We start from the raw sequence: 17,748 nt of genomic DNA on the forward strand, positions 1-17,748 counted from the left end.
AACTCAGCAAGGTTGGCAGCGCTTATGAAAGGAGAAGCAGAGTTAAAGTTTCAAGTCCAATATGATTTCTTCTGGCTTTTTTGGAAGAAGAGTTATATAAGACCGAAGCCTTAACTTTGTTTCACTCTCTGCAGATGCTGCTGTGTTGCTCTTTGATAAGAAAATGCATTGCTTAACAGATTAGTTTGGTTCTTGCTAGTTATACGGTGAAGATCAATAGTGATGATATAATATTTCCTTTTGATTACAGCAAATGAAGAAGCACCCATGTCGTCAATGTGAAAAATCTTTCAGTTCTTCGCACAGTCTCTGCCGGCACAATCGCATAAAGCACAAAGGCATCAGAAAAGTATACACGTGCTGGTAGGTGCAATTGTTAACATTGAACAGATGCTCCCTCTCATGAAGACGAAGAGTTCCGTGAGTTTATCAGTTCAGTCAGTTGAGGGCGGAGGAAACGAGAGAGAATAGCTTAAGCAGATCTCAGATAGAAGAGAAAAAGGCTAAAAATAGAAAGTGCTGGAAAATCTCAGCAGGTTCAGCAGCGTCTGTGGAGAGTGAAAGGCAGAATTTGGGTTGCATATAATTTCTTTAGGATTGCAGAAGAGAAAAAAGGAGCTTGGGTTAGTTTTACTCTTTGTAATGATCCTAGGGCAGTTGACTGTTATTTAGACCAGTAGAGATGTTACAGTGTTTATGTGTGTATGGTGCATTCCAGTTTACCCTTCACGTATTTGAGAGAGCAAAGATGGGCTGCAGTGGGGAAACTGAATGAGATTGGAAACTGGAGTGTGTGTTTGAGTTGAGGAGGAGTGGTGAAAGAGCGGCCAAAGGTTAAGTATCACAGAGTTCAAGAATGCAATTTTAATGACTTGGAGATTTTCTTTTTCCTCCAGAGATTGATCCAACAGATGTAGGTTAAGGGAAGGTGAGTGATGATGAACAAAAGAGAATGATGGGAGATGGCCTTATTGATTGAAATCCTGTGAGTGCTGAACTAAAATGGAAGGATAGAAGTAATATTTGTAAGGAGGCTGAGGGTCTATCACTCTGTACTCCTTTACCCCATTCCTTCTCCTCCTTCTCCTTCCTATCTCATTTCAGCTTTTCTCCCACCTTTTAACCCTTTACTGCTTTCCGATTTTTATCTGTCTTTGTCTCTGTAACTGTGACTGATAATGTGCAAAGCAGAATGTATTGGACAAGCATCTTGAGGTGGCATTAGCAGCAGTGGGGAGTTGGCCATTAGACAGAAGTAGCGACCTGGAGCTCATGATGATGCACAGTTAAAATTGACCAATGTATCAGGTATTTGAGAAGTACTGCTGGGGATGTTGACGTACATTTGGATAGGATCCGAAAGTCTTTTGGCAACTGGTAACCTTTAGAGTGCTGCACTGCAACCTTTAAAAGCCTGGCTTGGTCAGTGCTAAATTATCCTTTTCCTGTTTAGAATTCCACTGAGAAGCCATAGATATGCACAGAGCTCTATCCATGAAAATGTTTAAACCCTGGTTTCCTAGAGGGGTTTGTAGTAATTTAAAATAAAAAGAAGGCAGACTTTAGTCAACAACTGCAGTAGATTGACATTCTGTTGTCCTTTCAGCTGGGATTTGCAATAAAATAGATATCTGACAGAAAGGAAACTAGCTCTGAGTAGCAGCTGCTCGTCATTCCTCTGCAATGCACTGAGGTAAAAACATAGGTCTTAGAAAATCTGTTGTTTCTAATAGTTAGAAGAATAAAAAGTCTGAGAAACAGATAAGTGAGTCATGTTTAGCTTAAAGCACTAAAAACAATCCCAGAATATAAAAGTTTAGTATGGAGTATGGATAACTCCCACTGTGGGTTTGAGGCTGATTGACAACATTTCATTGAAAGGCATCCTGACTTAATGCACAGTGTTCGGATATTTTTAGGCCAGTTTCTGGCACCGAGAATTATGTTGCCCACATAAGTAATTAAATCATGGAGGAAGTTGAAATGCATCACAAGGATCTGTGCAAGCACAACATTCTATGAAAGATTGTATTTTTCTTTCATGGACGGAGTCAATTTTTATCATTTCAAGTAGTGTGCTACTCGTATAATAAATATGTTGATTACTTTTAGCCTGATCTTGACAGCATGTCAGTGACTTTTTTTCCCTTTATTCTTCAATTTGCATATTGCTGGTAAGGTAAAGCATTTGTCACCCAAGCCCAATTCCTCTTGAACCCCAGTGGCTCACAAAGAATTGACTGCATTGCCATGGGTGTGAGGTCATAAATAGGCCAGATCTTGTAAGTTTATTGATTCCAAAAGGACATTGGTGAACCAGATGGATTTGTGCAATTGATGATTGTTTCATGGGCACCAATAGTCAGCTCCAGATTTTGTGAAATGAAGTTTGAACTCCTCCAGCCTCACTGGTGGGATCCAAACCCACAGTCTCTGAGCATTTTCCAGGGACTCTGGATCCCTGTTCCAGTTAAATTAACCCTATGCCATCATCTCTCCCTTTGGATTAGGGAGAAGAATTTGTTGGCTTCCCATTATAGTGAAATGCTAATTGTCCTGTGTCCTGTGTTGCAGGTTTCCATTCATTTGAAATACATTCCAGTTCAATGAACTGCCTATTTGGTGTCAATACGAAACATTAGGTTAGAGCCCAAACTCGAGTAAGAGCATGAGTATTATGCATAATTCAATCCAAAATACTTCCCCTATTATTGCATGCCCACATTTTGGCTTTTTTTGTTGTTGTCCGATTTATTGGGCAGACAGAAATCAAATAGTTAAGTTCAATAATCCATAAGTAACAAATACATTGTTTTATAGCAACTTTAAGAGTTAGCTGCCAGGGATTATGCTGAATTATTTACCTATGATGACGCCCATCATTTTTAGTTATTGAAGCAATTTCAGACAATACCAAATGTTGTCAGCAAATGTTTTTGATAAACTTACCGTGTAGTTTGATGATGATCAGCTAATTTGTGCAAATATTAAGAATGAAAATGATCCAGTGCATTTTGCACATCTATAATGAATGACTATATATTTCAACTGATAAAATGTTGTTCAGTAATATGAGATTGGAGGGGAAGATTATATGGTGAACCAGAAAAGATAGCAAATGGATATAGGAAAGAAAAGAGAAAATAAGGAAAGCAATCAAATAGCGTGATCAACTAATGCAGAAACTATTGGAATAAAATTACTATTGATGGGGTATGATGCAATAGCTTTAACAGAGAAATGTCTTAGCTTGAGGCAGGGTTGAGAGTTAAATATTCCTAGTTATAAAACATTCAGGAAGAATAGAATGATGAAATGGAAGGAGACTTGGCAATATTAAGAAGCTTTTTAATCATAACAGTGGAACAATTGGGAATTGTGCAAATGTTGAGTCAGTTTGGTTGGAGCTAAGGAATAAAAAGGCTATTATTATGGTTTTGGAATCTGATGGCAGACCCCAGCAATGGGAAGGAAAATTCTTGTTCAAACTTCGCTACTATAAACATAGAGAGCATCTTTACATTTCTGTCATTGAGTACGCTTAATATGGACTTTTTGTACATACTTCTGTGTGTGTGTGTCTCTCTCTTTCTCTGTGTGTTTGTCTTCATTATCACAGATTACAATATTACTGTTTTTGAAATACAGCAAACTCTGTTTTAACTAGCACCTTATGAACAGGCACTCTTGATAAAGCGGCAAAATTTATGTATCTGAAATATTGTAAAGTTTAATGTATAATTCTGTCCAATTACTACAGTTTAAAAATTTATTTACCTCAATGCAAATATACTTGTTGTTCAATTAAATGGCCACACGAGATGTCAAATACCACGATCTACTGTGATGTCTGAGTAGTTAGTCGAGGGTGTGAATGAGAATGTTCTCTGCCAGTGAGTTCTATTTAAGTCAAAGTTGCATTATTATTTAAGTGGTTTATGTTATAAATAAAGTGTAACAGTGATGTGTGTACCTCCTGCATTATATTCCTATTACTTAGTGTGTGTTTTTACGTTAATTATGTGGACCTCTTGATTATCTGGAATATTTGATTAATCGGCACATTAAGTGCCAGATAATCAAAAGTTTACTGTATCAGAAAAACAGTGCATATACTTTCTGTTTGAGAAGATTGCAAAATTTGCTGCTTTTATGTTGTATCAAAATTGCGAAAAACAAACTACAACCACCTCTTCTGTGTCACATAATATGCTAACGCTTGAGAATATCTGGTCATTCAGCCACTTGAGCTGTACCTGCTCTTTGACAGTGATATTCACTTGGTTACTCTACACTGTTCCTTCGCCTTAAGAATTGCCCAGGTCATGGAGGACAAAGGAGGATTGGCACTCTGCTTTGCTCTAAGGGACCTGGAAGTCCAGGTGGACTTGGCAGTACAGAGGAGGACTGTCCTCTTCACTCAGGATTGGCAGAGGATACAACATCCTGCTAGCCTGATCTGATGTTGCCACCTGGGTGATAGCTATTTCCTCTGCCCAGAGGAACGAGCAACAATGCCAGAAGTTCAATGACCTATGACCTGCGGGTGTAAATGCCACCATCTGCTACTTCTCAATTCATTCTAATGCTGTTCCGGCATCTAACTCCCTGCAAAGCTCCTACACTACAACTCTCACTACTGTAGGCAACACCTTCCCTCACTCACTCCCCCAAGCTCCCACACTACTAACCCTGTGCTGCCTGCTATAACTCATTCAGGACACAGCACCACCTTTCCTGTCATTTGCACCAGCACTAACAGCTGCCCCACTCACTTTCAACTCATTCAGTCCCTCCCTTTGTCTTATTCCAGTAGAAAACCACACTTGGTGGGGTGGCACGGTAATTCAGTGGTTAGCATTGCTGCCTCTCAGCATCAGAGACCTGAGCTCAATTCCAACCTCAGGCGGCTATATGTCTGGAATTTGTATGCTCTCCCTGTGTCTGCATGGGTTTCCTCCAGGTGCTCCAGTTTCCTCCCAGAGTCCAAAGTTGTGCAGGTTAGGTGCAGTGGCCATGGGAAATTGCCCACAATATCCAGGGATGTGTAGGTTATGTATTGAAAATGTAGGGTTATAGGGATAGGATCTGGGTGGGATGCTCTTCGGAGGTTCGATTGCCTGTTTCCACACTGGGGGATTCTTTGATGATGATGAGATAAAGCCAAGAGGGGTGATGGGTGCCCTGCATTCTCTTTACCCCCTACGAGGGTAGGATCCTTGCCCTGGATGGTGAAGGCCATAACTATTCCAGTGGTTATGTGGAAACCTCTGTGTCTCAGCAGCCAAGATAGAAACATTATCCTTTGATGTGCTGCACCCCATTAGTGCCTTTGTAAACTTGCTCTTAACATGTCCAAACATCTATCTCATTTCTTCAATGTATTATCCTGTCCTGCAACTCCCACCAGCTCAGATACCGACACCTCGGTGGTTACATTAGCTACACTCGAGTTCAGAGCTCCTGCTGCTGAGCCCTTCACTGACATGTCTCTGCAGTTGACCAACGAAGAAACACCAAGGCAAATAGGCTCCATTGTGTAGCTGACTACCTCTAACCTAGCTATAAAGCCTGGGACTGCACTGAAATAGAGTGGGTCGAAGATGGAAATAAAGACAAGCTGACACACTTAGCTGATGCAGATGAGACTTCTTTGGAAAAACTTCCTGCATTTGTAGGTATATGTTCACTTTTCATCATCAGCTGTGTAAACAAGTGTCATGTTAGCTGCAGCTACAAGAATGAAGGTGCAAAGGCTAGCTATCGTTAGAGCTGCACAATGTTTATAGCCCAAAGTGTGAGGTGTGCAGCTCCTGTACCACTTGCAGGCTATGGGACCTTAGAAGGTAATTGCAACTTTGTCAATTTGGGTGAATCTTTCCTGGCTGCTGGTGGATTTGATTTGTAATGTTGCATCATGTGATCAAAAGTGTTTGGGGTTAGGATTTGTACTCCATGCTGTCGGTCACTTGAAGGTTCACGTACAGTTTTTTTGTGATTACAGCCGTATTTTACCTGCACGAGATACAATTGCCCTTTGAAGGCCCTCCCTCTCAGTGTTAAACGGTTACCCTGCCCAATATAGAGGCTCCCACACACCATCATATCAGGAGTGGTTTGAGGACTCTGGGTCAGTACTCGAGTTTACAACATTGAGAGAGGATCTGATTAAAACTTACAGAATAATAAGAGGCCTTGATACAGTGGATCTCAAGAAGTTGTTTCCACTTGTAAGAGAGATTAAGATCAAGGGCACACCTCAAGTGAAGGAATGATCCTTCAGAACCCATAGAGTATCATAGAATCCCTACAGCGTGGAAACAGGCCCTTCGGCCCAACAAATCCACACTGGCCCTCCGAAGAGTAACCCAGCCAGACCCATTCCCCTCCCCTATTACCCTATATTTATCCCTGACTAATGTACCTAGCCAACACATCCCTGAACATTATAGGCAATTTAGCATGGTCAGTTCACCTAACTTGCACATCTTTGGATTGTGGGAGGAAACTGGAACACCTGGAGGAAATCCATTCAGACATGGGAAGAATGTGCAGACTGTCACCCAAGGCTGGATTCAAACTCAGGTCCCTGGAGCTGTGAGGCAGCAGTGCTATCCACCGAGCCACCGTGCCGTCCACAAAGACAAGGCAGAATTTCTTTAGCCAGAGGGTGATTAATCTGCGGAACTGATTGCCTTAGAAGGCTGTGGAGGACGAGTCATTGAGTACATTTAAGACAGAGGTAGATTCTTGATTAGTAAAGGGATCAAAGGTTACAGGGAGAAGACTGGAGAGTGGAACTGAGAACGATATTATGTTGGAATGGTGGAGCAGACTGAATGACCTAATTCTGCTTCTATATCTTATGCTCCCACGATCATGATTTCAGACTATATCGCCAAGGCTTAGTTGTAGGTGAAAAATAGCAGAGTAGCCAACGATAGATCCTTGGGAGACACTGGATATAATGATGCAGGAATGGAAGAAAAGCCATTGCAGGGAGATGCCAGCTATGACTCAATTAGAATGGAATGAAGTGAGCACAAAGCACAGTCCCACTCAGTTGGGCGGCAACCGAGCCCTTTAGATGAGGATGGTACAGCCAGCCAAGTCAGAGACTGCAGACAGACAAGGAATTCTCCTCTAGACCATTGCCTCCTTGCCATATTTATCAATCAAAGATAGTACCACAGAAACTTGCTGTGCAAGAAGGCCTTTGTGTCTCATTGGCTATTTGTTATCACATTCCAAACTCTGCATCCTTGCCTGTTTAAATTAATTATCAACTTTTTGTTTAATCTCTACATCTGTTCCTCCAAATAACAGAAGCAATAGTTTTTTTCCTGGCTGTTCTTTGTTTCTTAATTTTATAAACTTCTCTTAATTCACCTTTATGCTTTCCACTCCAATGTGCAATGCCTCAGTCTTAATTTTCTTTACATATACTGAATAGCCAGCTCTACAAAGCAAGCCTTCAGAACAATTACTTCTGTATAATTGCACAAGATTAGTTAAGCTGTCTTTCAAATCAATTCTATTTGAGAGTAAAATCATTACATCCACGTAATTTAGTTTTGCACAACATTCCAGTCATGATCCATTTCCCACTTTATTAAGTTTGTTATATATCAGAAGTCTGCATTTTGACATTTGGCGCTGTCAGTGAAAGGATGAGCTATCAGTACTTGACAACAGAGGAATGTGTACTGCTCATCACCAGATTCTCAGTGTTTATTATGAGGCTTTCTGTTCCAAAGCGGTGGAGCACTGGCCCTCTGTTTTCATGCTCTATTCTATACACGGTTTGGATATATTTTGTTTATCATGCTTCTATGTAATGGATAACTGATAAATGCCATTAAATTGAGTCTTTTGAGTTCATGGACTATATTTCCATTTGTTTCTTAAGTTCTGAATACATTTATGGTTTTGGTTATGTCACCATTTAAGTATGAAGTTATCTTTGCACAATGTTCTTGTCATTTTCAACCTAATGGCAGAATGGAAATGAAAACACAAAATGCTGGAAATACTCAGCAGGCCAGACAGTATCTGTGTAGGGAGGAGTAAATTTAATATGATGACCCTTCATTAGAACAGTGAGGTAGAATTTTCAGAATCAGAACAGGTGGTATAGACCTTGCCTCTAAGCACCACTGTGTATTGAGTAAGACTGGCATAACGGGACTGTCTTTTATTTGTCTTTTTCAATCAATCTAAAGATATAGCAAGAATCTACTTTGTGTGTCTCTCCAGGCAATATATTAAAGGACAAGGACAGATTGGCCTGAGAATGATTTTGAATTGGATGCAGTTGCTTGTTTTGAGTCTAACACACTCCAAATGAGCAGCGCAGTGCCACTGTAAATTATTCTTGAATGTCAGCTTGGATTTTGAGGTGATGATGATGCAAAACTAACATTCGTTCTCATTCCTCCATTGAAACAGCAATCTGCAAAAATTACAATCCCAGATGGTAATCGAGCTTTCCGAACTCTGGGGCAATTTGGAATATTCAAAGGGCTGGCAGAAGGAAGGGAACAGGAAATCAGCTCGCTTCAAATTAATCTTCCATTAACCTCTTTAAGGAGCTAGCTGAGGAGAATTTCTGATGGAAAGGAGACTGCTAAATTTTCTTTCAGTGAACCCAAACAGTCTGATGCATATCAATGCCCAGCTGTCTGATTCAGTCTGGGGACATTTGACAGTGTGCAAGACTGAATTTTCATGGGTCAACTCTTGCTGAACCCAGCACTGTACATGTTTCTGTAATGGCATCACCACATCCCTCCAAGCTCCAACTCTTCTTATCCGGTCCTCTGATCAGCTACCTGCTATGATTTGATTTGGTTAATTATTGTGGGCAGTGTACAGTGGAAAGTATGGTTTTGCGTGCTATTCAGATAAATCATACCTTACGTAAGTACATCAGGATAATAAAACAGAATGCTTTATAGTGTGACAGCCACTGAGAAGGTGCAGAGAAAGATCAGCTCTCTATGTATGAGAGATCTGTTCATAAGTCTGCTAACTTTTTCATGCAGAGAGTAATGTGTGTATGGAATGAGCTGCCAGAGGATGTGGTGGAGGCTGGTACAATTGCAACATTTAAAAGTCATCTGGATGGGTATATGAGTAAGAAGAGTTGTAGAACTAGATTAATTTAGGATATCTGTTCGGCATGGCTGATGTGAACCAAAGGGTCTGCTTCCATATTGAACATCTCTATGGCTCTATAACAGCGGGGAAAAGCTGTTCTTGAATCTGTTGGTATATGTTTTCAAACTTTTGTATCTTCTGCCGGATGGAAGAGAGAAGGATCTTTGATTATGCTTGCTGCTTTTTTGAGGCAGTGGGAAGTGTAGACAGAGTCAGTGGAAGGAAGGTTGATTTTGCTGATTTGGCTGCAATCACAAGTCCCTGTAATGTTCAGCGAGACAAGCCTCCATCATGGCTGCTATCTGCTTTTGCCTCTGGCAGTAGCCAGGCTGCTCCTCCTTTCTGAAGCTGACCCCCTGCTCAATGCATCAATTACATTTAAAAACAGTATTAGTGATGGAGTCGAGATGCCCAGGTCAGGGTGCCGAATTGCTGGGCTTCCCTTTACAACATTTTATGAACAAGGGTGTATAATGCCTGCAGCTCTCCAGTCCTCTGGTACTTCCTGTGAGTCTAGTGAAAATTAAAAGATGATGGCCCTTGGCCCTACAATTTCCACTTCCTCTTGCTTCAGTACTTTCAGATGCTTATCATCCAGTCCAACTGCCTTACACATGTTAGGTACTTATAGTCTATCCACCACTCCCTTCTTATTAATTTTGAACCATTTAATGACAGAGATGCCTCCTTTGTAATCAAGGGTAGCATCTACCTCTTTTGGCAAAGACAAATGCAAAAAATTCAATTAATATGAGCTATGCTTCTTGCCTCCATGTGCAAGTCCCCCTTTTAGTCTCTAAACAGCCCTACTCCTCTTCTTACCACCCTTTTGTTACTCATGTGCCTATAGAAGAATTCAGGATTCAGCTTTAAGTGGGCCGCAAGTCCCTTCCCACTTTTTAACGTGCTTTTATTGCTCCCCTCTAAACCTTCTGTATTCCTCATGGTTTTTGATTGTATTTTGTACCTTACGCAGGTTACAAGTTTCATGTTTCTTTTCCTGCACCAAGCTGTCACTAAATTTTAGCAACAGTGTAATTGTCCTGAAGGATCTCATTAAAATCAGCATGTTTCCATCAGCAGAGCACTGATGGCCTCTAACATTCTAGACCTCTGCTGCCATGAAAAGCAATCACACTAATTAGATTTGATGACACAATCATCACGATAAATGTTGCTCATCTCTGGGGTAAAGAAACAGCAGGATTGTTGACACAGACAACAGACCCACTAAACAAATTTGGTGACCAAACAAGCACAATAAATGCTATTTGTCTCCAAGTAAGAACAACTTTGTGCTGGAGAAATGAAAGCTATTTTCAGTATGCTTTCGGGGTTGCTGTAGAAGATGCATTTCTATTTCTGTTAAACTGGCAATTAGGCTGCCTGAGGGTTGAAACAGTTGTGCCAGAATTCCAGCTTTTGGATAATGAAATTCCGCCCTTTTCACCTTTTCTCAAACTCCTCTACCCCACTTGCTGCCTCCCAAAGCAGCCAAAGTTGGGCAGACAGTCTCAACCTGCAGTAGTGAGAGCCTTGGCGCGTGGCCCAAAGGAGCCTCCGATCAGCTCGGATCTGGCTGCCATCGATTATCTCAGCTGAAGGGCACACTCTGTTGTTGACCAGTCTCTGAGCCAAGCTTGGAGAGAGTGAGAGGGGAAGCTTTGCACTAACTTCTGCAAGATTTGGCAAGTTAGGCAAGGAGGGTCTGTTGGAAATAGAGTCTGCTGAGTAAATGAGGTGGGGCTGGCAGAATACAGAAAGCACATTTTGAGGAAACAAATGGGAGAGGGCTTGCTGACTGAGTGGAGAGTTGCTCTTGGGGAGAGATGCTGCTCAGTGAGTGGTGGAGTGGAGTTCAGGCAGAGACTGCTCAATGAGTCGGTTGAGGGAGGGAGGTGGGAACACAAGAGTCCAGCACAAGAATACAAGAATTCGGAGCAGGAATTGGCCACCTGAATCTGCTTGACGCCAGTTTTCACTCGTATTGGGTCTGTGTTGATTCCATTGCTAACATTCACAGCGTGTATTGTCATTATAAAGCAGGTGGAGAATGTTGACAAATTAATGTGAGCAACTCAATTTGAGGAGGGACAAACCCTCGTGCTTGAAGGCGTTGATGGCCTTTGTGAAGTTACTGCTGGCATCCTCGATCATGTTCAATTTGAACAGTTTTCAGAAGGCATTCAATACAGTGCCATGCAACCACCTCATGAAGGATGTTATAGCTTTTGAACTAAAAGGGACATTAGCAATGTGGACACAAAACTGGCTGAGTTATAAGTAGCAATGAGTTATGGTCAATGGATATTTTTGGGCTGGAGGAAGTTTATAATGGAGTTTTTAGGGGTTGCATCTGGGACCCTTGTGTATCCTGATGTGTGTGAGTGATCCAGATCTTAATGTACATGGGACAATTTCAAAGTTTGCAGATGATAAGAAAAATGGAAGTACTGCAAACTGTGAGGAGGACATTTACTCTCTCGAACGGACATAAATAAGTTGCTGGAGTGGATGATAGATGGCAGATGAAGTTCAATGCAGAGAAATGTAAAGTAGTGCATTTTGGTAGGAAGAACATGGACAGAAAGCATAAAATGAGGAATTTAATTCTAAAAGGGGTGCAAAAGGAGAGTGCATATATGTGTCCAGATATTGAAGATTGCAGGACAGATAGAGAGTGATATTAATAAAGCGCACAGCACCCTCAGCTTAATGAAAAGGTCATGAGTATAACAGCAAGGTGGTGATGTTGAATTTTTTTACAAGATACTTGTTAGACCTTAGCGAATTTGTGTCCATTTCTTAGGGCCACACTGAGGAAAGGATGTGAATGTGTTGGAAAGACTGCAGGAGTGATTAACAAGAATTGATCCAAGGATAAGAAACTCCAGCTTAGAAGATAGATTGGAGAGATTGTGACTGTTCTCTTTCGAAAGAAGAAGGCTGAGAGAAAATTCTAACAGCCATTTTCAAAACTATGAAAGATGCTGGATAGAACAGATAGGAAGAAACCATTCCCATTGGTAAAAGGATCAAGAGGGCACAGATTTACAGTGATTTGCAAAACAAACAAATGTGTCGGAGGCAGGTCCATTTGAGACATTCAAAAGGACTTTGGAGGATTATTTAAATAGAAATAATAGGGGAAAATATCAGGAAAATATCCCATTGGGAGAAAGTGAGGACTGCAGATGCTGGGGATCAGAGCTGAAAATGTGTTGCTGCAAAAGCGCAGCAGGTCAGGCAGCATCCAAGGAGCAGGAGAATCAATGTTTCGGGCATGAGCCCTTCTTCAGGAATGAGGAAAGTGTGTCCAGCAGGCTAAGATAAAAGATAGGGAGGAGGGACTTGGGGGAGGGGCATTGGAAATGCGATAGGTGGAAGGAGGTCAAGGTGAGGGTGATAGGCCGGAGTGGGGGTGGGGGTGGAGAGGTCAGGAAGAAGATTGCAGGTTAGGAAGGCGGTGCTAAGTTCGAGGGATTTGACTGAGACAAGGTGGTGGGAGGGGAAATGAGGAAACTGGAGAAATCTAAGTTCATCCCTTGTCAGTGGAGGGTTCCTAGGCGGAAGATGAGGTGCTCTTCCTCCAGCCATTGTGTTGCTATAGTCTGGCAATGGAGGAGTCCAAGGACCTGCATGTCCTTGGTGGAGTGGGAGGGGGAGTTGAAGTGTTGAGCCACGGGGTGATTGGGTTGGTTGGTCCGGGTGTCCTAGAGGTGTTTCCTCCATCGACAGACCATAGCAACACGATGGCTGGAGGAAGAGCGCCTCATCATCTGCCTAGGAACTCTCCAATCACAAGGGATGAACTTAGATTTCTCCAGTTTCCTCATTCCCCCCCCCCCCCCCACCCCCACCCCTCCCTCCACCTTGTCTCAGTCAAATCTCTCGAACTCAGCATCGTCTTCCTAAGCTGCAATCTTCTTCCTGACCTCTCCGCGCCCACCCCCACTCCGGCCTATCACCTTCAGAATACCATTGGGTTAAGGTGCTCATTTGAAGAGCCAGTGTAGAAATGATGTGATTGAGAATGTGACAGTGGATTAAAATTAATCACAATGGAAAATAATTTGCAAAGCACAGCCATAGTGCTTTACTTCACTGAAATTGTACACAATCCAGCAAGGTTTGTTTAGAAGGCTGTATCGACCCAATTCTCTATTAAATACAGTAATGCTGAAATGTTTTTGTGATTTTGTATAAATGCATTGATTTACAGTCTTGACAGTAATAAAAGGTTAAAAAGGGGAAAAACGAATGTGTGTATTTATTTCAGTCTATTAATCTACCCATTTGAAGTGGTTTAGAAGCTTTTTGCATTTCGGTACAGATGATAAAATATATTGGCCTTTTGTCTTTGGTCACTTGCATTGCTGCTGTTTTGATCAGTGGGATGGCATAAAAAGCCGTACCTTTAATTTGTTGTAGTGGCGTCAGATCACAAATACTTGTTGATTCATGCATCTCCAAACTAAAGAACCATTTTTGATAATTGCAGTCTGCTTCACTTTCACCCAGGATGTGTTACCCAGAAGAATGCTTTGAATTTGTTAAGACCTCCCTTCACATATATATCCTCACAGTTAGGCTTGCATATTTGCTGTTAAAGTTACAGTGAATCCAAACCAAATATCTCTCACTTAATGCACAGAATGCAGCTACACTTTAAGTTTATTATGCAATCCACATGATGTATACTGAGCAAAATCGAAAGGTTGTTTTTGCAGTGACAGAGGAAATGAGTACTTGCTCCAATGTGTATTTCTGAAAGATCTGGTTACTCATGAATGATTCTTCAAAGTACTGAAAATGATATAGAAATATCCCCCACTGTTCTGTTAGAGAATGGGCTATTTCTGTCTGACTAAGCTATTTTGGTTGTAAATAATATAAAGTAAACCCTTCCTGGTTTTCATCAGTTTTTCACTGTCCATCAGTAAAGCAAATTGAGTCAAAGACTCCCAAGTGAATTCTGGCCAGACCAGAATCTGTATGTTCTGCAGTCTGACCTTTTGCTGTTCCAGTCTGCATTCAGAAGGATGTTAGTTCTGCAAAGTTTTCAGATAATCACATAGGACCATTGCAATTCAATCACAGCAACTAATATTTATATAATGGCTTTATAAAGGAATAGGATAGGTCAATAAGAGCATTATTGATTTAAAAGAAATTTAACACCAGGCCACAGAAAGAGATATCTGTACAGATAATCAAACACTTGGTCAAATGAGTATTAGAGATAGGTGTGATGGCATGGAAAGGTTTAATGACCAGGACAAGGATCTTAAAATTGAAGCCTTATTGAAATTACTACAAGTTAGCAAATTCTTTCATTTTCTTTTATTGTTACTGGCAAGGCTGGCATTTGTTGCCTATCCAAATTTGACTTGAGAAAGTAGTTTTGAGCTGCTCTCTTAAAACAATGCAGTTCATCTGGTGTAGCTACACTTAACATGCTATTGAAAAGTGTGTACTCCTGGTTAAACTGATATCAATGAAGTAATAGTAATATAATTCTGGGGCAAAACAGTATGTAGCCTGGAGAGGAACTTCTTATCAGTAAGCAGCAATATATATGGTAGCATTTCTTAGATATTTTCCACCTTAAAGTCACTTGGGATCAGTGCATATCAATTGGCCCATTGCAGACATGCCAAGTTAAAATCTGCTGCTTTTCCTTTGGTTTGATATTGTAACTGAGCAATTTGCTTTGCCAGTGTGGTGTTGCTCTCCTGGAGGCATCCTACCTCCTCATTTATGGACAATGTTTAGCAAAGCGAATGTTATAGATGTTAGGATTCTTCAATAGAAGAATGCATCGCAGCATCACAGAAGTGGTTTGTGGAAATGTTTGAAAATATGCATTTACGGATGGTTAGTGGTCACCATCTTGAATCTGTTGGGAGCAGACACTCTGTTTATTGGCCTTGTTTGACTTGGTGCCATTAGACTTCATGGGGTCAGAAAACTCCCTTCCAAAACCAATGTGTCATGATTTTTGTTGGCTTTGTCCTGCTGGTTTGACAGGACATATCCAGAAGTAGTAATGGAGTGATAAGTGAACATACTTGGTGTAGGTTTAAGTCGACCTTCTTGAGAATTGCTAGCATTGCACTTATCAGGGCATCTGGGATCTTGTGTCGCGTATTGACAGAAGTGGCTAATTCATTTGATTTGATAAGGAATAATTGTTAGATGTGTAAGTGGGACATCCTTTTAATCTTCTTTAATATGGTACTGAGACAGAGGGATCTGCAATTTAACATCTCATCTAAAAGATAGTGTCCTAATAATACATCATTGAAGTTTGACCCTACATCATGTCTTCATATCCAGTTGCCTACTAACTCAGTTGGATACCACCTGTATTCCATGAAATACCCTGAGGGCCGGATGCAAAAGAATTGATACCTTAAGGATATTATCCAGTCACTTAGCAGGTCGAAGGTGATGAGCAAATCGGAAAGGAGGGCACAAAGTGGCAGTGTGAATGGGGGGGGGCGGTGGATGAGGGAATTCTGTAATGTAAAACAGGGAGCTATTCATTGAGCTCAATTTTCAAAACGAGAAGTTTTCTTGAGGATCTCATACATAACACATCAGGTGGAGAATGCATACTGGTGAATATAGATCATATTGAAAGAGACAAATTTGCAGTCATGCTTTCGATACGGAGCAGTCCCGGAGTAATTTAAAGATTTGTAGGAAGTGATAGGGAGACAGTTTTTTTGAAATGACTAAGCAGATTTGGATTGGTCAATATAGCTAATTGTGAGCTCACTGAATACTAATCCACCACCTTTGAACTTGAGACCATGCAGCTGGCTTTTAAAGGAAAGAATGGAGGTGGAAAATTAATCACAATTAGTAGGGATCAAAGGCTTGAAAGTAAAGGCAAACAATCAATAGCAGATGATTGGATAAAACGTATCAGGGTGAATATCAAGTTAGAGGCAGCCATGAGTTAAGAAAGAGAAATTATTCTGATGAGGAGGAGGTAGGGAGTATTTAAATGAACTGAAATTGTGTGGAAGGGGAGATTGGGAGGTGACGTTGTGGCAAGGAAATATTAATGCAGACGTGAATAAAATTTTGAGATCTCAGAAGTCTAGACACCATACAACGTAGAAAATGTCAGTGGAGTAACTCTGGATGTAGATGGTAGAATGTTTGAGTGATCACAATCCCATCTCTTAAATATCCCTCTATTCCTTTCCTCTCTAAGAATGTTATCTAATCTGTTTTATAACAAATTCCATATTCTGTTGCCCTTTAGATGAAAAGGGGCTGCTTCTAACTCTCTAATTTTTAACCTGTGTTCCTGTTCTTTGAGTTTTACATATGGCAAATAATTTGTCTTTACAAATTTGGTTAACCTTCTTCATACTCTTTAATATTTTCTTACATCATCTTGAAGTCTTCTCTTCACCAAAGCAAGCAAGTCAAATTCCTTGATAGCTGAATTATTTATATCTGGTCCCACTCGAGAACTGCTGGATTTGATCAAAAGACCAAATTAGAATCACTACAGTCTCCAGCGGTTAGTGAGAACAATTTGTTTGGTTACCTGTATAGAGATTGAACACTCTAATAATGAGACATTGTTGAGTGCTTGCACTATGTAACATTTTGTTTACGTTTCCATGTCTGTTGTTTTTCCAGGAACTGCCCAGACTCAAAACGTACGTTTACCAAAAGGTTTATGCTGGAGAAACACATTCGTCTTATGCATGGTATTAAAAATCCTGATATGACACAGATGCCAGAGCCGACAACCATAATGGAATCCCTAAAGAAAGAAGAGAACAAGGTGCGTAACAATGTATTGGGATCTATAATTTGTTTAATATGTGGAGACTTCAATGTATCCTTACCTGTAACCAACATTAAAAAATACTGATTTGGAGTTGCTAGTGTTGGACTGGGGTTTACAAAGTTAAAAATCACACAACACCAGGTTATAGTCCAACAGGTTTAATTGGAAGCACTAGCTTTCGGAGTGCTGCTCCTTCATAAGACCATAAGACATAGGAGTGGAAGTAAGGCCATTCGGCCCATCGAGTCCACTCCGCCATTCAGTCATGGCTGATGGGTATTTCAACTCCACTTACCTGCATTCTCCCCGTAGCCCTTAATTCCTCGAGACATCAAGAATCTATCGATCTCTGCCTTGAAGACATTTAGCGTCCCGGCCTCCACTGCACTCTGCAGCAATGAATTCCACAGGCCCACCACTCTCTGGCTGAAGAAATGTCTCCGTATTTCTGTTCTGAATTGACCTCCACTAATTTTAAGGCTGTGTCCACGGGTCCTAGTCTCCTCGCCTAACAGAAAAAATTTACTAGTGTCCACCCTTTCCAAGCCATGTATTATCTTGTAAATTTCTATTAAGTTTCCCCTTAATCTTCTAAACTCCAATGAATACAATCCCAGGATCCTCAGCCGTTCCTCATATGTTAGACCAACCATTCCAGGGATCATCCGTGTGAATCTCCGCTGGACACGTTCCAGTGCCAGTATGTCCTTCCTGAGGTGTGGGGACCAAAACTGGACACAGTACTCCAAATGGGGCCTAACCAGAGCTTT

General features: G+C 41.0%; 1 protein-coding gene across 3 annotated transcripts in view; it reads left to right on the forward strand.

Annotated features, from left to right (window-relative positions):
- Positions 1-17,748, forward strand: part of znf532 (zinc finger protein 532) — a 155,909-nt gene that overhangs the window by 127,252 nt on the left and 10,909 nt on the right. For all 3 annotated transcript variants that reach the window (XM_060853227.1, XM_060853134.1, XM_060853316.1), the window contains 2 exons: positions 251-363; positions 16,825-16,972. In XM_060853227.1, the coding sequence (XP_060709210.1) occupies positions 251-363; positions 16,825-16,972 (261 nt within the window). The remainder of the gene's footprint in view (positions 1-250; positions 364-16,824; positions 16,973-17,748) is intronic.

This window comes from Hemiscyllium ocellatum, chromosome 1 (assembly GCF_020745735.1).
Source record: "Hemiscyllium ocellatum isolate sHemOce1 chromosome 1, sHemOce1.pat.X.cur, whole genome shotgun sequence".
NCBI classification, from domain to species: Eukaryota; Metazoa; Chordata; class Chondrichthyes; order Orectolobiformes; family Hemiscylliidae; genus Hemiscyllium; species Hemiscyllium ocellatum.